The sequence below is a fragment of the Loa loa genome, assembly GCF_000183805.2.
Source record: "Loa loa unplaced genomic scaffold supercont3.9, whole genome shotgun sequence".
Taxonomy (NCBI): domain Eukaryota; kingdom Metazoa; phylum Nematoda; class Chromadorea; order Rhabditida; family Onchocercidae; genus Loa; species Loa loa.
In genome coordinates this window covers 743,319-759,979 of record NW_018108189.1, presented here as the reverse complement: position 1 = coordinate 759,979, position 16,661 = coordinate 743,319, and the positions used below count along the sequence as shown (strand labels likewise).

Below are 16,661 nucleotides of genomic sequence, written 5' to 3'. Positions count from 1 at the left end.
GTTTTCTACAGAAGTGACTGTCATGTGAAATGCGAAATAGAGGTAATAGTCAATTTAGACGGAACATTTAAAATATGACTACTGAGAATAAAGTAATATGAGTTCCAAAGGAGTTAAAATCTTCGCTTAAGTGCCTTTTGAATAGCTTAAAATGAAGTAATCTTCAAGAAAGCAGCATTAGACAAGCAATTTGTACAGTATATTGCAGAGAGAACCATCAGGTATCAGCTGTCACATAGTTGTCATCGTTCAACATCACTATTTATTTCTAACACAAGCGTATAGTGCATATAGTGCTAGCTGCTTCTATCAGAGTGGCTTCGACTTTAACATGGAAGTCGGGTAATGCAATTTCAAGTAGGGGTAAATATAGATCAGGAAGGTCTCAAAATTCTAAGTGTCAGCAGGATCACTTGCTGATAATATTGTCAGGTTCAGCAGAATAGAACAGAATAGAACCAAGGCTGATCAATTTGACGATAAGATATGAAATTCAATTTAGAATCAAGTATTTTTTAAAATGGATCCGAAAATACGGTGATTCTTTGGGATACTTTTTCCACACTTTAATGCCACTTGATTTAGTTCATTTTAAATTAAAGTAGAATTAGAATCGGTTTTGCTAATTAAATATCTATTTTTAATCAGTGGCTTAACAAGGACAGAATGGAAAGCGGAAACAATTCAATTAATTGTGTTTAGAGGTGGCAATTAATTTAGATAGCAGACCGGTAAAATACGCAAATTTGGCAGTTGGCTAACCCATAAATGGAGCTCTAAATATCACGAATTCGAATTGAGCACAAAACGCTTCATAAGAGCTATTCATACTGCTTTTGACCTCCAGCCGAATTGCCATAGGAAAAAATTAGATCTAAATGACCAAGTAATCATTGTTATTTCAGATAAATTTATTAATCCAACGATAAAATTCATTTATTTCTGTTTATTTATTTACTTTTTACTTTTTCATTTTGTTTTTCTTTGTTGATTTGTTTACCGTTCTCACTTCTAAATCTCAATTTCACTAATTGCTGTTTACTTCGTTTGCTGCTTCTTTTGATCAGATAACTTCATTCTCGGCTTAACAGAATGAGATCCACATTTCCAACATTCTTGGGCAAAAATTAGAAAAGGTATGCAAGAATCAGAAACTGTATGACGTATTACTGAACTTGAATTCATTTTCAATCCACTCACTCATCTGCAAAAATACTTTTATGCTGTCTCATCCAATTGAAAACTTTCCATCCTAAATTTAGCTAGGAACAGTTTTTTGTACAATCCGGGAATCGAAAAAGTTGTAATTTCCAAATCATGAATCTGATGGTGCCAGTTTCTTGCTTGTCGATAATCAAGGTAAGATTGATTTGTCTCAGAATTAAGCTTAGTTTAGTCTTTTCAAATTTTTATTTCACTATTTATAACCACCTTTCTCTGGCATTTCCTTTTCTAACTTTATTTTCATGTATACGAAGATAATCCTGGACCAAGAATATTTTGATTTTGTTTTGGCCGATGGACGAATCGTATCAATCCGCATTCAATACTGAATCAACCTCATAACATTAATTGTAATATTAATCGTCTTTCTGAACAACTCGAATCGATGAAGATCCAAGTTGTCCATGAATCACCCAGGACCACAAGAAGACAGAAAATTTAAGTTGAATCGTCTTACCGAAGGGAAGTTAATGCATGCAGCATGCAGCCCGCTGCAGCTTACAGATACGCTCATTACTTCGAGCAGCTAAAAAATATTGACATGTGCCAACTTCTTTATCAGGAATTAAACGCATTGCAGAGAAAAAAAAACGATTCCTCTGTTTCTGAAAAGTAAAATATCAGTTTGTAAGAAAAAAGTAAGAGGGGAAGGATGGTTCAGGGACGTTCTGTCACAATGCGATCAGTGCCGCGGATGCGCAACATGTAATCGACAGCATCATTTTGCTCTTTTATCGACCTGCGATCAGAAACTGTGCGATATGCAACACAAAATATCCAAGGTCATCGTTGATAATTTGCTTGTTAAATTCATCATCATCTTTCACCATCACTGCTACTATTACTTATATTTATGGTTTAAGGAGGTAGTGCTTTGCATAGTCTGAACTCTCGTATTGATACCATCCTATCCTATGACAGATGATCGAGCGGTACTATCAAAGAATTCTGTCTTATTTAACGATTTTTTTAAACACTTTTTGAGATTTAAGCTGTATTGATGTAATTTAGACCCTTTACTTTGCATTTCTTTGAATGCTTGAGCATGAACTCTGGATCGCATTATCTTAAACCAGTGGTTCTTTCTACTAAGCTAAAAGGATAAAGACGAGACTATGACCGAAAAAAGAAACCAGAAAGGTAAGGTTTGAAAGGTTACTCCTTTCCAACAAAGAATTGCCAAAAGAGTTTCATCTCTCGTCTCAAGATGATTTGCTTGCTGCTCACTTAATCTTTTAGAATTTCAAAGATTTAATCTTTTAAATCGTAATTCTGTTTGCTGTTTCTCTTATTGTAGTACTTTGTTTTACTTACCTTAAAAGTGTCTACCCAGTATAGCGACTTGTGGAATGACTTATTTACCGTTTCTCGCATTTTTACCGCAAGGACCAAATTATGGATAATTATTCTCGACATATATACTTGAATTGCGTAACTTTGTGAAATTCAAGTTAACTCTTCAAAAGGCTCAATTATATCATTTGCTTTATAACGCCCGGCCAGTAATGGCAAAGCTTAGGAGGCAAATAAAAATTGATTATATTCTATTTTGTTTTCTGCTAGTAAGTACCATATCAGTTGAACAATATTTACTTCATAATTTGCGAAATAAATTTTTTTTCGCAAAATTGCGGAGATTTACGATTCTCAAATACAGCTAAACTTCAAATTTTGTACATTCTAAAAAGATCATCCAAAAGCATATCAGTGGCTCATTACTTTTTCCATTTTTTGCATTAATATTCGGAGTGCACCCAGGACACTTCAAATCCAAATTCCACTTAATAGTAGTGAAGCTACAGTAAGTCTTCTTCCACTTTTTGCGTTCCATCAAATTTAAATTCCATCATTGCAACATTCGCTTGCCTTCCACATTTCTTTTTACATTACGACGACTCTCTTTGAAAAGACAGAAATAATAATTTGTAATAACAGAGCGCAAGCAATGTTTTGGGGTCCTCTACTTATATCTTCAATTTTTACATTTCCTTTACTAAACCGTAACTAATTTCTCTTTCTTTCTCTCTACTTAAAAATCTCTTGTTTTATGCTTTTGCTGTCTCACTTATTATCAAACTTCCTTAACGGTTTTGCCGCGTTTTCAAGATTTTATGTGTCAAGATTTCACTTTATAGTTTTGAGTTTTTAACTCCCAGCCTTTATAGTTTTATTTTTAAAGGTTCATATCTTTGCAAAGGTTCTGCATAGATCTTAGATTAATTCAAAATTTAGCATTGACAGTCACAACGTCCCTCATTTTCCTAATTAATCGTGTATGACACTGTTTTGGTTGTCACTTAATTTACGCATTACCCTAAATAGATATTACTTATAGTTGGGCGAATTTATCACAATCTGTGTGACAAAAGTGTGACGAAAGAGCAACTGAGATTTGAGAATGTGTACTGTTTTTAACTTCTTGAATTGAATTGAATTCGAGATGAAAGTCAAGCGATGAGTCCAGTCTCCCTTTTGTCTGTATGGCTTTTTTAGTTGAAATGCCAATAAATTGTAAAAGTTGCCATAAATAATTTATTTATAAATTATTTTAATTTATCATTTGGAAAAATTCGAGTTATGTTTGAATGTTTCTGTACTTAATGGTTATTTTTATAATGCAATATTATAGTAAAATTATGTGTTTTAAATCTTTTATTTATTATTCTTTCTGATTAACCAAGAATTTTTACAGGAACAAAATGAATAAGCAGATCGAATTAGGTGAATCACCGTTTACTAAATCTATTGGATCTCTTCTCTCGCAATACAGAGATTCTGTCTATCTCTCTCTGTACAACTTTTCCTTTACCATATTTAGCGATCATTAAACCTGACATATACGCACTTTCATTTATCAACATCCTTAACTTCACTCATATTTCATTTATGAGCTCTTTATCATTTCTAATTGTTGACAACTATCTTTATCTTGGAATCGTCATATCTTGAAGGGTTGATAAAATAAACCGGTTTGCGATATGTTACTTAGCTTATAACGGGTATTAGTGATACTGTGTTAAAGGACTTCTAACAAAAAGGGTTTCATGGTTCTGTTTCCGTTTTGGTGCTGGTGGCGATACTATCATCACCATAACTATGATTTGTCACTACATTATCGCAAGTAGTTTCTTTTTTTGTCATTCTTTATTTCATAATATGTTGTATCCAAACATCTACTGCCATCTTGAATCCGGTCCAAAATTTAAGTTTAACAAATACGTAAGCTTTCTGGGTGAGGGTTGGCTTTTCCAGGAAACTTTGCTATTGAAGTTTTGCTTTTTTTGTAATCCCAAGTTGTTCAGTATAAATTTGAAGCCAAAAAATTTAACTCTTATTTAACGAATGCTCGTTTTTTTAATAGGGTTGTGATAGTAAGCGAGTTGAAGAGTCAAAAAGTTTTAAAGTACAATTTTCTAACTTCATCTTCTCTAATGTGTGAAAAAGCCTATCTTTTCCCAATATTCTTATCATCGGCTTTTTTTTGGTTTCGAATTTCGGGTTGAATTAAATTTTAATTAATGCGAAACTTAATCCATCCTTTCTGAAAGAGCAATGTGTACGGATCCTCTTCATTTTCTGAAATGAGAATATGTAATCACTGCGCTATATAAGCTTAAAAAAGCATCATCAAGCAAATAAAATAAGCTTAAAGGATGTCCAAGATGACAGAATGATCTGTGCCTCAGATATTTCAGTAAAAGGCGTGAAAATTGAAAATGACAATCAACAGACTCTTTTATCACGCAATAAGAAGACATCGCAATGGTCTATGCTATTTTGTGCAAAATGTTGGTAACTGTGCTAAAAGTTGACTGATATGATAGCGTGATATATTTATCAGTACCTAACTGTTTCATGTGCTCTTCTCTTTGGAAATTAGTTTGCTATATTCGAATCTAAAATGTTTTTCGAAACTTCAAAGTTATTATACATCTCAATTTATGGCGTAAAGTTTCTCCTCTACCTTGTCGGTCTTAGAAATGTAAAGGCTCGATAAATGCTTAAATATTCTTGATGTTTCCTTTTTTCTCCTTCATTAAAGTAAGAACTTTATGAAGTAAATTCCAAACGAGCTAAATGTTCCTTTCCTTCCTTCTTTGAATCCCAACTAATTGCTCCTTTCCTTCTTTCTTTTCTGTCTCTTTCAGAAAGCCAAAATTAAAATTTGAAAACCCAAATTAAAAATTAGAGGTATCGAAGACTTCTTTTGAACTCTTGTCTTTTTAGTATTTTGGATTTCTTAAAAATATTTACAAATACTTTTCTGAGCACGATAACTGCATTTAAGGGGTATTTTGACTATAAAGGCTCCATGTTACAAGACATTGTATCCAAAAGAATGGATTTATATCAGCAGATGTCTAGAAATGCTAGTTTTGTAGCTAAGACACTAAAATCTGTCCCCGGATGACAGTACTATTTCTTGAAACTCAAACATTTTTAATTTGATTCGTAAAATTTCCTCTAATTTCTTTCGTCATTGAGCGGAAATAGACATTGCTTGTTGAGGAGACAGTCCATGACAAAAAGTTAAACATTTATTCAAAATTTTAAACGCTTTAACTCTAAAAGAAAAGAGTAACTCATGTTAAATGGTCGATTTTGAGTAAATTGGATTGAATGGTTTTGCTTCCTTCCAAGCGAATTTCCTTAAAAACTTACCTTTCAGAGCAGGGAAAGGTAAATAGTCAAAGAATGCAACGAATAGATACTTCTTTCTCATGATCACTAATAAGTTGGATGACCTCATTTGTGCTATGGTAAAATCGGAGTTCTGAAATTTTGGAAGGTAGTGGTAGGAGGGGGGCGCATGGTGCAGATGTATCGCAGTATATTTCGCGGCCATTCCCATAATAATGTCATCATTTGCCATCTCCTGAACAATTAGTAATAGGGAAGTTTTTGGGAAGATGCATAAAGAGAATAAAAGTTCGGAGTGTTGAGCGAGACGCAAGATATGATGACCTTTGTTGAGCGAGGGGCAAGTTATGATGACCTTTGTTGAGCGAGGCGATTTGTTATTGCCATTATTTCATCTGCAATAATCATACTATTCAACAAATGGATGAATTTTTATTGATAGCATTTTTGTAATGTGTAGGCCTGTAAACATTATCTTGTAAACATTTTCTGTCACAAGCATCGCAACGTACTATTTGAGGTGCACAAAATAAACTCCATCAGGATATTGTCGCATGCTAACCTTAGGTAACGATCCAGTTTCTGGATGGTTGAATAAAAAGTTGGATCTCATGAAAATTCTCTTTGAGAAATCGTCCTTCATCTCAGAAGGATAAAACAAGCGTTCTTCCAATGTGTCTAACTGCATATATTATTTGACTCAGTTGACCGACAGAAATAATTACGTGCATTTACCAAGCATGAAAGAAGCTTACTTGACCATCAGCGATAGTAACAACTGTACGCTTAAAAAATAAATGTCTCTACTTTCATCAAATTTCATCAAAATTTGTGTAAATTCAAGTTTATTTGTATTATTGGATGAAGTAATTCAAGTCAGTACAGCAAAGCGCAGGTAGTTTCAAATGAAAACGGATATATATATATATATGAAATCATTCTTGGCTTAAGTATTTTTTTGTCTTACGAGATTTTATTGTTCAACTGCCGATTAATTAATATCCCACCTTGGCTTTACAAACATTTGCAAGCAATGAGCGTCTTGGGAGAGTTTTTCAATGAAATATAAGATGACCACTTGACATCAACAGTATCTAGAACGATAAATGTAGTACATTTATTCATTTGTTTCTTTCATTTCTTTTTATTCAATCCTTCCCGAGCATCAGTTTTATTTATTGATTTTTACACTCATAATTAGGTGAAAAGATCAGTTTTATTAGCCATTACCAATGAAGATCATTCAATTCCAATCATTTAAATCATTTCAAGATCAGTCAGTAGACAGTCAACATAAGAAACGCCAACGTACATTTGAGACATTGAAAAGCGGTTATTGATCCTTTAACTGATCATAAAAGAGTGTAGAATATAAAAAACGTTTAGGTGCAGCATGTGGCAGTCATACGCTTTGTGGGCACTCTATCTAGTAACGATGAAAATAGGCATCATTGGTAATCTTTGGGTCATTTGTTCCGTCATACGCAATACACGACCTCAGACACATGGGTGGTTGCGACGGCCAAGCGACTGTCTGAGAAGCTATATTTTTGTTTTGGCGCTTGTTGACTTTTTTGTCGTTTGTTCGCTTGCTTTACGTATTGTGTATGTTTGGGATGAAACGCTAACTTTCGGTAAGTCGGAAACTTCAAGTAATTCAAAATTAAAATTTAAAGGATACTTTGGGATGTCAGCATGAATGTGACATAGGGAAGGAGAGGAATTGAAAGCAAATGGATAAAAGATTCAGAAAAAAAATACTTAGACTCCCTCGGATAATTAATTATCCCTCAATTCTTCAAATTCTGAGCAGTTGTTTGCTTATCAATTAAAGCTGATGCAGAAAACTGAATTTGTAATCTGAGGTATTCTGTTGCAAATATGGCTTATCCTTTCGACGACAAACTTACTTCTTTTCAAAATATACTTCTTTTTGAAAATTCGTTTACTTATATTTTTTCAACAAATTATAAAGTTTTTGTTCGATCAATACATGATCAATTATCGATTTTGAAGAACTTTGGAATTGTCGAGGCTTGTATTTCATTGAGCAGTTATCAAAAATGGTATCCATGTTTTGCCTTGCATGTATCAGTATCGCAAGATATATTACAATAAGTAAACCTTTTAGCAACCAGGTATCATACAACTTTTCTGTAGTACTTCGAAAATGAATTCATTTGCTGTTCACTATTTTACTCATTTTTACTCTAATGACTTGCGAAATGGTCTGAATAAATCCGATTCAGTTGTATGAATACTTTAAGTAATGAATTAGACCTCACATTATGGAAACTTTAGCTCCAAATTCAATTTGTAATCAATCGTTAACAAAAAGAATTCCAGATTCATAGACATTTTCATCAACGCTTTCCAGCAGTAACTTTATTGCCATGCTTCCTTGTCCTTATTCCAATATTACTTACGATGAAAACAATCGATGTTACCCCGGACAGGTGGGATTGTCACATTAGTGATGACAGTGCATGGAATCGACTAACGGGCCTACTTGTTGGAGCATGTTTTATTTTATTGTTGATGCTTGTGAGCGCCAACTATGCGGAAATTGTGCGACATGTGCACCGGAAATTTTCAAGACGAAAAGCACGACGTAAAAGTTTTCAAATAGAGTTAATTTATCATTTGCATAAATTTATAAGGTGGAAGCTTATGACTGTCAATATAGCAGTGAGTTTTTGGATTTATTTTTAAATTTTTCAAAATCCTATCTATACTATTACAAAGTGTAAACCGTACAAGTGATGGATATAAGTCTATATAATTTCTCCTTTACCGAGCATTTTCTCGTTTTGAAAGATCAATTTTGGACTGTTTTTTTTAGAATTGGTAAGTTGCAATGGCAAACATTATCAATTGTCGGAGCCTCGATACGTACGTGAAATGACTTCCTCTATTGTACGTGTCGCTGTATTTCACATGATTTGTTGGCTTCCCTTTTGCTTCATTGCAATGATTCCTACTGAAGTAACTTTTTTAACTGAGATATAAATTATTATATTCTTCAATGTTGTACACAACCAATATTTCTTTTAACTTGTTTTCGCTGCGAAAATCTCCTAAAAGTTTGAAAATTTGATTAAAAAAAAAGGAATTTTAAATTTCGGACATGCTCACTGGTACTGATATCAATACGAGCAATTAATCGCGTCAATGATAAACACGCCTGGGTGTTGTGGATTCTAATACTGGCAAACTGGTTAACATATTTGAACTCCGCATTGAACTGGATTTTCTATGCTGTGCTGAATCGAGACCTCAGGGAACTGATCAGGTTTTTCGCTTCTAGAATCATTATAGAAACTAAAGAGAACTGAATCTCCTTCAGTAATTTTTTTAGCAGTAACTTCAACTGTACTATCAAAAAATGATTACATTTGTTATTAAAACATATATAAACCTTCTCTTTCCGGATGTATTATTATACGGCTCAAGTTGGAATTCCATTTCTTTCAGGAGTTAAATGAAATGAAAAATCGCTGTTTCCCTTGCAAAACAATTTTGATTTTTTGAGAAGTGGCATGTAGTTTCAAAAAGTTAGCAGTACTTTTTCCCACTTTGTTCCAGTATTTACTATAGACTGCAGGAGAAAAGTAAGAGTGTCCAAGTTAGAAAATGCAACATTAAATGATTGCAACCTTGCAATAACTGAAGCAGTAACATCAAAAGTCGTAGTGTCAGAAGAATCGAGTTGAAGAAAGCACACATTTCTCCTACTGCATTACTTGTAGCACGCATATTTGTAAATTCAACAAATGGAAGGAAGAAGAAGAACAGATATGCTCTGACTTTGACTTATAATGTTTTTTGTTTTAATGCACTGATATTAATTTAGATATGAACTTCCTATTGCCTTAATTAAATTGCTGTTTGAGAGAGTGAGAGTATGAGTGCTTGTTGTGAATTGAGACGTTGAATTAATTCTTAATTAACTCTTCCTCTATTCTTTGATTTTAGCTTATGCTTGTACTTTTGAAAAACTTTTGGATTTTTGTTCTAGAAGTAATACGAAACGACGGAAGCGTAGTGCAATGACGTATTACTATTCATCATCAAATTTCACGAACAAATATTCCCGACAACGCTCGGATCGAAGTCTAAGTATTCATGTACTAGCTGAAAGTTTGTAATTGTAAAAACTGAAATTGATGCAATCAATGCTCGTTCTTGAAAGCAAAAGTTCCCAACGTATGTATATTTTTTAATTTCAAAATCTAATCATTTTGGGATTCTAAAAGAGAACAAATTCGCTGGATTTCAATGAATTAAGGCTTTAATCATTCTACCATTTTCTGTTTGAGAGATTCCGGACTATTCTGTTTAACTTTATCGTTTATCTTTTTCAGATTGCAAGCAGATTTCCTTAAAGCAATTACCATTGATTGTTGCACAGGCAAGAATTTAAATTCGCCACAAAACAATTGTTTTCTAAATCAAATGTATATCTGGATAAAGATATATTACATTTAAAAACAAACAAATTTAGACATTGTTTCCACAATCCTGATGTTGGAAATAGCCGCAATTTTTTCGTGATAACAACGACGATGGTGAACTGTGACTATGAAATGGTTTTTAGTAATTCCGGTTGTACTGCATTTCCCAAAGTTTTATTTATCATTGCAGACAAAAGTAACCTAAGTTACTGGGAAATATCTATAAAGGATATTCAGGAAGAAAAAATACTGGATTTTTTCGAAAGAAAATCCGGCGAAGAAATAGGTATCAGCAAATGTTACTGGTGATAGTGATAATGATGCTAATAGTGATGATTTAACGGCAATGCTAACAATCATACGAGGTATCAAAGTCATTACGAGAAACTTCACGCAAAACCCTTATCACTAATTTCATTTTTCTCAAGATTTAAAACTCAAATTCGAGATTCGCCAGAGATCTCCACTTTTACCAAATCATTTCTGCTCTCCAAATTCACTTCTTTTTCTCTTCCCCGATGTTTTTAATAATTCATTTATATTATTACAACGTATTTTGTTCAAATTTAAATTCACTTTAATTTTTTTCTTGATTTTTTCTCAATGTGCTTCCGACCATAAATCGATTGGATGGAACCTCAAACAGAAGGACGCGAGATGAATCAGAAATCAATTGCTGGTCCACTTTTATGGATTGTGAACTTCTTTAACAATTTTAGTAGACAAATCTACAAACGGAAATATTTTTTAAAATTTTTTGAGTTTGAGGCTTACTTCAGCATTATAACCATACGTATTTGTGTTTCTGATGTTAACAATGGTTTTTGTATGCCAGACAAGAATGTCACGTGGCCATGAATCCACTCCAAAGGGTGTCAAGTCATTCCAGCTCACATTCAGATGATTCATTAGACATGGTTCTGGGGAATGCTCTCGACATTTCCTCCCCCACCCCGCTCTGTAAAAAGTAAATAAGAGAACCATCGGAGTATATAATGACGTGATTCAATGCTTATCTTCAAACATATCATGACATCTGTCGAATGTCTCCAGTCTGCTCAAATTCCCCTTTTTTCTCTTCCTTTCTGGTGAAAAAAAGTCCGAAGAAATGAGAGAAACATTTAAAAAACTGTGAAGAACTAAAGTTGTCTCAACTAGGAATCGCTTCGTTTAAACGCTTTTTGATGAAACTAGAGACCTACCGAAAGACAGAAATTTCCACCCTTTGTATCTTAAGATTAGCCATTGAAAAGCTTACTTTGGATGTTGCAAGAGCAATTCAAGATTTACAGCAAATCCAGCCATGTCAAAGCCCCACTTACGTTTTGGTGCATAAATTGTTTGCCAGCCTACTACTTTTTCATTAAGAACTTTCGGTGCTTCGACCGCATTATATGCTACTAAACCTGCAAACGGAAATATCACTTGATCCGTTTTGAGGGAAATTTGTGGAGATTCCTATACGGTCCCTATAGCTGTACTATGAAATGCGGGAGTGAAGAAGTGCTTAGTAAGGAGCAAATGAAGAGCAATGTAAGGAAAATAGTGGAATGATTGGCTCTGAGACTCATCCAGTCCCGTCACCCAACGTAAGAAGGAATGAGTAGCCAATGAAAGTGAAGGTGAATGCATTTTAGTCAATTTTGCTAGACGACAAATTTACTTCTGCAATTCTGCACTTTAATTTATTTGAGTCATTAATTACTTTTCATATCGCATTTGATACTTAAATCTGAAAACAAGCCGCAATGATTGATTCATACCACAAAAAAAAGGACTTTTTTGCTGACTCCGAACGGTATGCACTAATTAAAAAAGTATATACTTTATTAATAAAACAATCTGTCTAGTTTTCAACACTCTGACTTTTTTTTTCTATTGATCTGTGTGAGAACAAAAATGAGAGTGCATACCAACAGCCCAAACACCAATTTTTTCAACATTTCGAATATATCGATTAAAAAGCCGAACATCGTAAGCGTTGTCATCGTCAGCAAAATATACCACCGCTTTGTTACCCATCGATGCAAATCGTTTCCGAACAAAATTCAATCCAGCATCACGTCCGGTCCAGCCACGGGCTGTAATTCTTTTTCACTGATAGTTAATAGTCTTCAAAATTAAATATCAAGGAAGGTTAAATGAAAGTAAAATGCTAAAAAGAAGAGTCATAAAAATGGATAAAATTCGAGAACGGAAAGAATAAATAACAGATGGAATTATTGGACGATACATTTTGTTTAGCTTCCATGTTAAATTATTCTAGCATCAACTGCTCACCTGGTATTCCAGGTCGACGTTTGACAGCCAAATAGTAATACTCCAGACCACTACGATCCAGCAGTTGCTTTACAGATAACGATACATGTATGGCATCTTCTACAATAATCCAGATCAACTGACTGACGTGCATCAATGTTTGTGATAACCTACAATTAGTTCAGTATTTGAATAAAGGTCATGCCACCCATTTTGGCAATTTTTTTTTATATTTAAATTGTGATACAGAGTTAAAGGAGCTTCTACTGCCCGCAATTTTGCAGCTGATTTCTCTTAAACCGAGTCTTCGAACAATTTGAAATAGGAAATTATCATTTTTCAAATATTTAAAAAAAAAAGGATTTTTGTCATTCCAAAGTGCACATGAAGCAGGTCTCCTGATTTAAGTGTCGTAAAGAGTCAAGGTGATGCGGACAGATTTACCTGGTCATGTCAGCCAGTCGTGCAAGTCGCAGGTATGTTGGTGTGATTACGATAATTGTTCGATTACTGCTATTTTGATAATTGAAATGTTGCATGAAGCCAGTATTCGATGTTATCACTGATTCATAAGTTTCATAGTTCCTTTCTTCTACCAAATATATAATAATACACGTTTGAATAATTATTACAATTATTGCAAATACTGCTTGAATAGTGGAAAAAATACCATCAACTGACCGCTGGTTATGTCTATAAGTAATTAATTTAAGCTCTCAATATTTCAGTAATTCAATCCAAATGCTATCTAACCGCCCACTTAGGATATTATAATTGACCTCTTATAGTGTCGTGTAATTCTCCCCATAGTATTAGCATGTAGCTTAAAAGCAATGGCATTCGTCAATTGAAGCTGATGTGTGATGGTTTGAGCCTCAAGAATTATTGGAACAAACTGGACCTATACTTGTCCTACTTCTCTGTAAGTTGATACTTTCGGTAAATATGAATCTAATTTTTTTTTTAAGAAAAAAATTTGAAATTTGCTAAGCACTTCGAACAATTGCCAGTCCAAAAAAATAATCAAAATTAGAATTGTATTTTAACGGTAAAGAAATGCATCATATGCAAACGTTGACATTTACAATTTAAAATCAAAACTGTAACTGTTTTTCTTTTAAAATACAAGAACTTGATCAATTTTCGAAATTCTGACTTTTGCCGTTTTTTTTGTAATATAAAACAGAAAGTTAAATATTTTCAAGTCTCATAAAATTTCATTTTCGCTAATTTTCGTCTCCACTGAAAAAATTTTCTTACAGCCTTCGTAGAAATTTCATTCTTCGTAAACGCATTTGTTCTTCACTCTGAAACGATAGTATGAAAATTCATTTCACAATAAAATGTTGAACAAAACATTACAGTTTCACGACTTGATCTTTTCCACAAATCTGACTTCAACTGAATCGTAATTCAATTTTCGCTATGTCTCTTTCTTTTAAAAAATACAGTATGCATTGAAATTAATCATGATGATTAGTGATGATTACAGGCAAACGAATTATTTTAGAAAATTATGATGCTAAAAATCAGAACTGCAACTAGAAAGTTACGAAACTAAGACATAAATCTCGAAAAAAAACGAGATTTGGATAAAGTGAGACAGAATTCAAAAGATAAAATTCAATTTGGTTTTTCCAAATAATACAGTCTATAAAAGTTATGATTTCCAAAATCAATTCCAAATTAATCATCGCAAAAAGACAGGTATTTATAATAATTGCCATTTGAAAATTTGGTATTTCACCTGAGATCGTCCGCACAACCAGCTTAGATCCACTACTTCTACTAAAATAATTTTTACGGAAAATCTGATAATAAAGGTCATGCAAATTCTGAAATATTAGTTTCAACTTTCTTGTCACAAATTACTGTCTTGAAATCAAAAACTTCAGGAAAAAGCACCGTTATCACACTTGTTTTCCATATCCATCGGTAGCTTCCTCATGTGAATCGCAAAAGACTTGCTGTTAATCAAAAAAATTGCAGGATGAAGTGCATAATTTATTGTAATTCTAGTCATTTCTAGTCATGTTCTCTTCTCAATAACTATAAAATTCGAAATAAAGATTACGCGTATTATTATAGCTTATTTGCTACGCGTAATGCGCCAAAAAAGCTAAACTTCTTTTGACAGCCAATCAACCACATTTCAAATCAGCAGAATACATATCATTTCTATTCCTAACATAATTTTTTCTATCAGAATTACAAATCCAGGCTGATAGTTCTCACTTTTGTTTCTGACAATAATTTTCTATGGTATTTGTCACTTCCCAATCATTTGCAATAGTAAAGCTAATAGAATGGTGAGGATAATTTCAGAGAGAAAAAAAATGCATATTCATTTGCCATCAGTTTCCAACAAATTTCACAGGATCCGAACGACACCCCAAACTCTGACCGAACATTTCTCTTCCAAAGAGACAAACATACAGATCACCGGAAATTTTCAGAAAAACAGATACGTGAAATACAAATATATTCGTTCAGTGAAGGCCCTCAGTCTTCACTCTTACAATAAAATACATGAAACCAAGATTGCTTAGTCAATGACTTCATCAATTTTATTCATCATTGAAACTGCTCAAAAACGAGTAAATGCCTAGGTAATTCATTTGAAACAACAGAACAACTTACAATGAGGGTACGAGTCAAGGAACGATGGTGACAGCGATCTATTGAACGTCAAAAACAAAAACCAAATGCTGGTTGCAATCACAACAGCGAAATAGCAACGGAAGTGATAGTGAAAGCATAGAAAGAGGATGAACAGCAAAAAGTAAAACTGCAGGAACAATAATAAGATGACTAGAAATCACAAACCCGGAAATCTAAAACTGTAACAAAAATCCAGACCCGATCGAGATCCAGAATTTAAGAACAAATTACGTGCAAACGTTAAAAGGACCGGATGGGACCTAAACTAACTTATTATGGCCGCAGTTACCTTTTTTCTAATTCTTGAGGGAACCTGATGAGACTGATGGAAGAACGCGATAATTTACAGTTACAGCAAACAGTCAGAACAACTCTTCGTAAACGAGGCAGTCGAAAAAATGAACCGCGCCGCCTCAATTCGAAAAACATTCGCAAGAACAGTAGTCAAAAAAGTGGAAATTTTCGAACTTTTATTAATGCTGTCTTTTACAGTCAAAAGAAATACAGGTATTTTGTAATCCTTTCAAAAAATATAAATTAAAACAAATCGAGCATTTCAATTCTTTTTCCCTGTAACTAACACTAGATGCAAAAGGTTCAATCTAAAATCTGCCCTCCATTAAATTCCCCGGTGAATTAAATGTAAATGTGACATAACGGTTGAATACATCTCGGCTGCAGTCTTTCCCTACAGAATGATATGTAGAAAATCTTGCTTTTAACCAGCTGTTTCACCTATTCCACTGAAAATATGCTCTCATTCAGGCTCACCATTCAACAAAATTAATGTTCGATAAAATCAAGGATTAACATATACAAAGTTTTTTGCTTCGGTGATATCGCATGACTTTCACTTATTTACAGATAAGCTTTAATGTTCAGAAACATCAAAAAGAACCATCATAAAGTGGAAGTTAAAGTTGAAATTACTTCACAAATTCCAGTTTGAACTCTGAAGAATACTGTGTATATTGATCTAATCTATACTCAGTGCCTCCTCAAATTTTTTCTACTAATTTCATCACCAGATGTTTTCTGGTGTCACTAAGTCCTTTTTGGAAGTAGTTACCATCGAACTTTAAACTAAAATCTTTGGTGGTATAAAATATATCTGCTGGTCAGGATATAAGAAAAAACAGAAAAGCTGCTTCAAACACCAAGAATAAGAACTACAGTAAAATCTACAAGAATTTTCATTTTTGGAAATACTAATCACTTTACTCTTCGTTGTTTGGTCATGTTGCGCATCGAAATAACGCTGGATGCGGTGCAGGTCGCGAGTCTTTTTCTACCTGAAGTAAACAGTATATTTATACAATGAAGAAAAATCAATCAACCGATATATATATATATATATATATATATATATATATATATATATATATATATATATATATATATATATATATATATATATATATA

At 33.3% G+C, this 16,661-nt stretch overlaps 3 protein-coding genes across 3 annotated transcripts; 1 reads left to right on the top strand and 2 right to left on the bottom strand.

Annotated features, from left to right (window-relative positions):
* Positions 1-4,735: 4,735 nt before the first annotated feature.
* LOAG_06762 (hypothetical protein) lies at positions 4,736-6,553 on the bottom strand (the record flags this gene model as incomplete). The annotated part of the gene is made up of 3 exons (XM_003142298.1): positions 4,736-4,800; positions 5,887-6,100; positions 6,428-6,553. The coding sequence occupies 3 exons, from the start codon at positions 6,551-6,553 to the stop codon at positions 4,736-4,738; spliced, it is 405 nt and encodes a 134-aa protein (XP_003142346.1).
* Positions 6,554-7,258: 705 nt separating this feature from the next.
* Positions 7,259-8,765, top strand: LOAG_06761 (G-protein coupled receptor; the record flags this gene model as incomplete). Its single annotated transcript, XM_020447240.1, has 4 exons — positions 7,259-7,499; positions 7,882-8,003; positions 8,212-8,495; positions 8,708-8,765. 4 exons carry the CDS (start codon positions 7,259-7,261, stop codon positions 8,763-8,765), a joined length of 705 nt encoding a protein of 234 aa, XP_020302509.1.
* A 2,216-nt stretch (positions 8,766-10,981) lies between these two features.
* On the bottom strand, positions 10,982-13,117 carry LOAG_06760 (glycosyltransferase family 43 protein; the record flags this gene model as incomplete). Its single annotated transcript, XM_003142296.1, has 6 exons — positions 10,982-11,047; positions 11,094-11,277; positions 11,578-11,725; positions 12,233-12,400; positions 12,600-12,748; positions 13,023-13,117. 6 exons carry the CDS (start codon positions 13,115-13,117, stop codon positions 10,982-10,984), a joined length of 810 nt encoding a protein of 269 aa, XP_003142344.1.
* Positions 13,118-16,661: the final 3,544 nt, after the last annotated feature.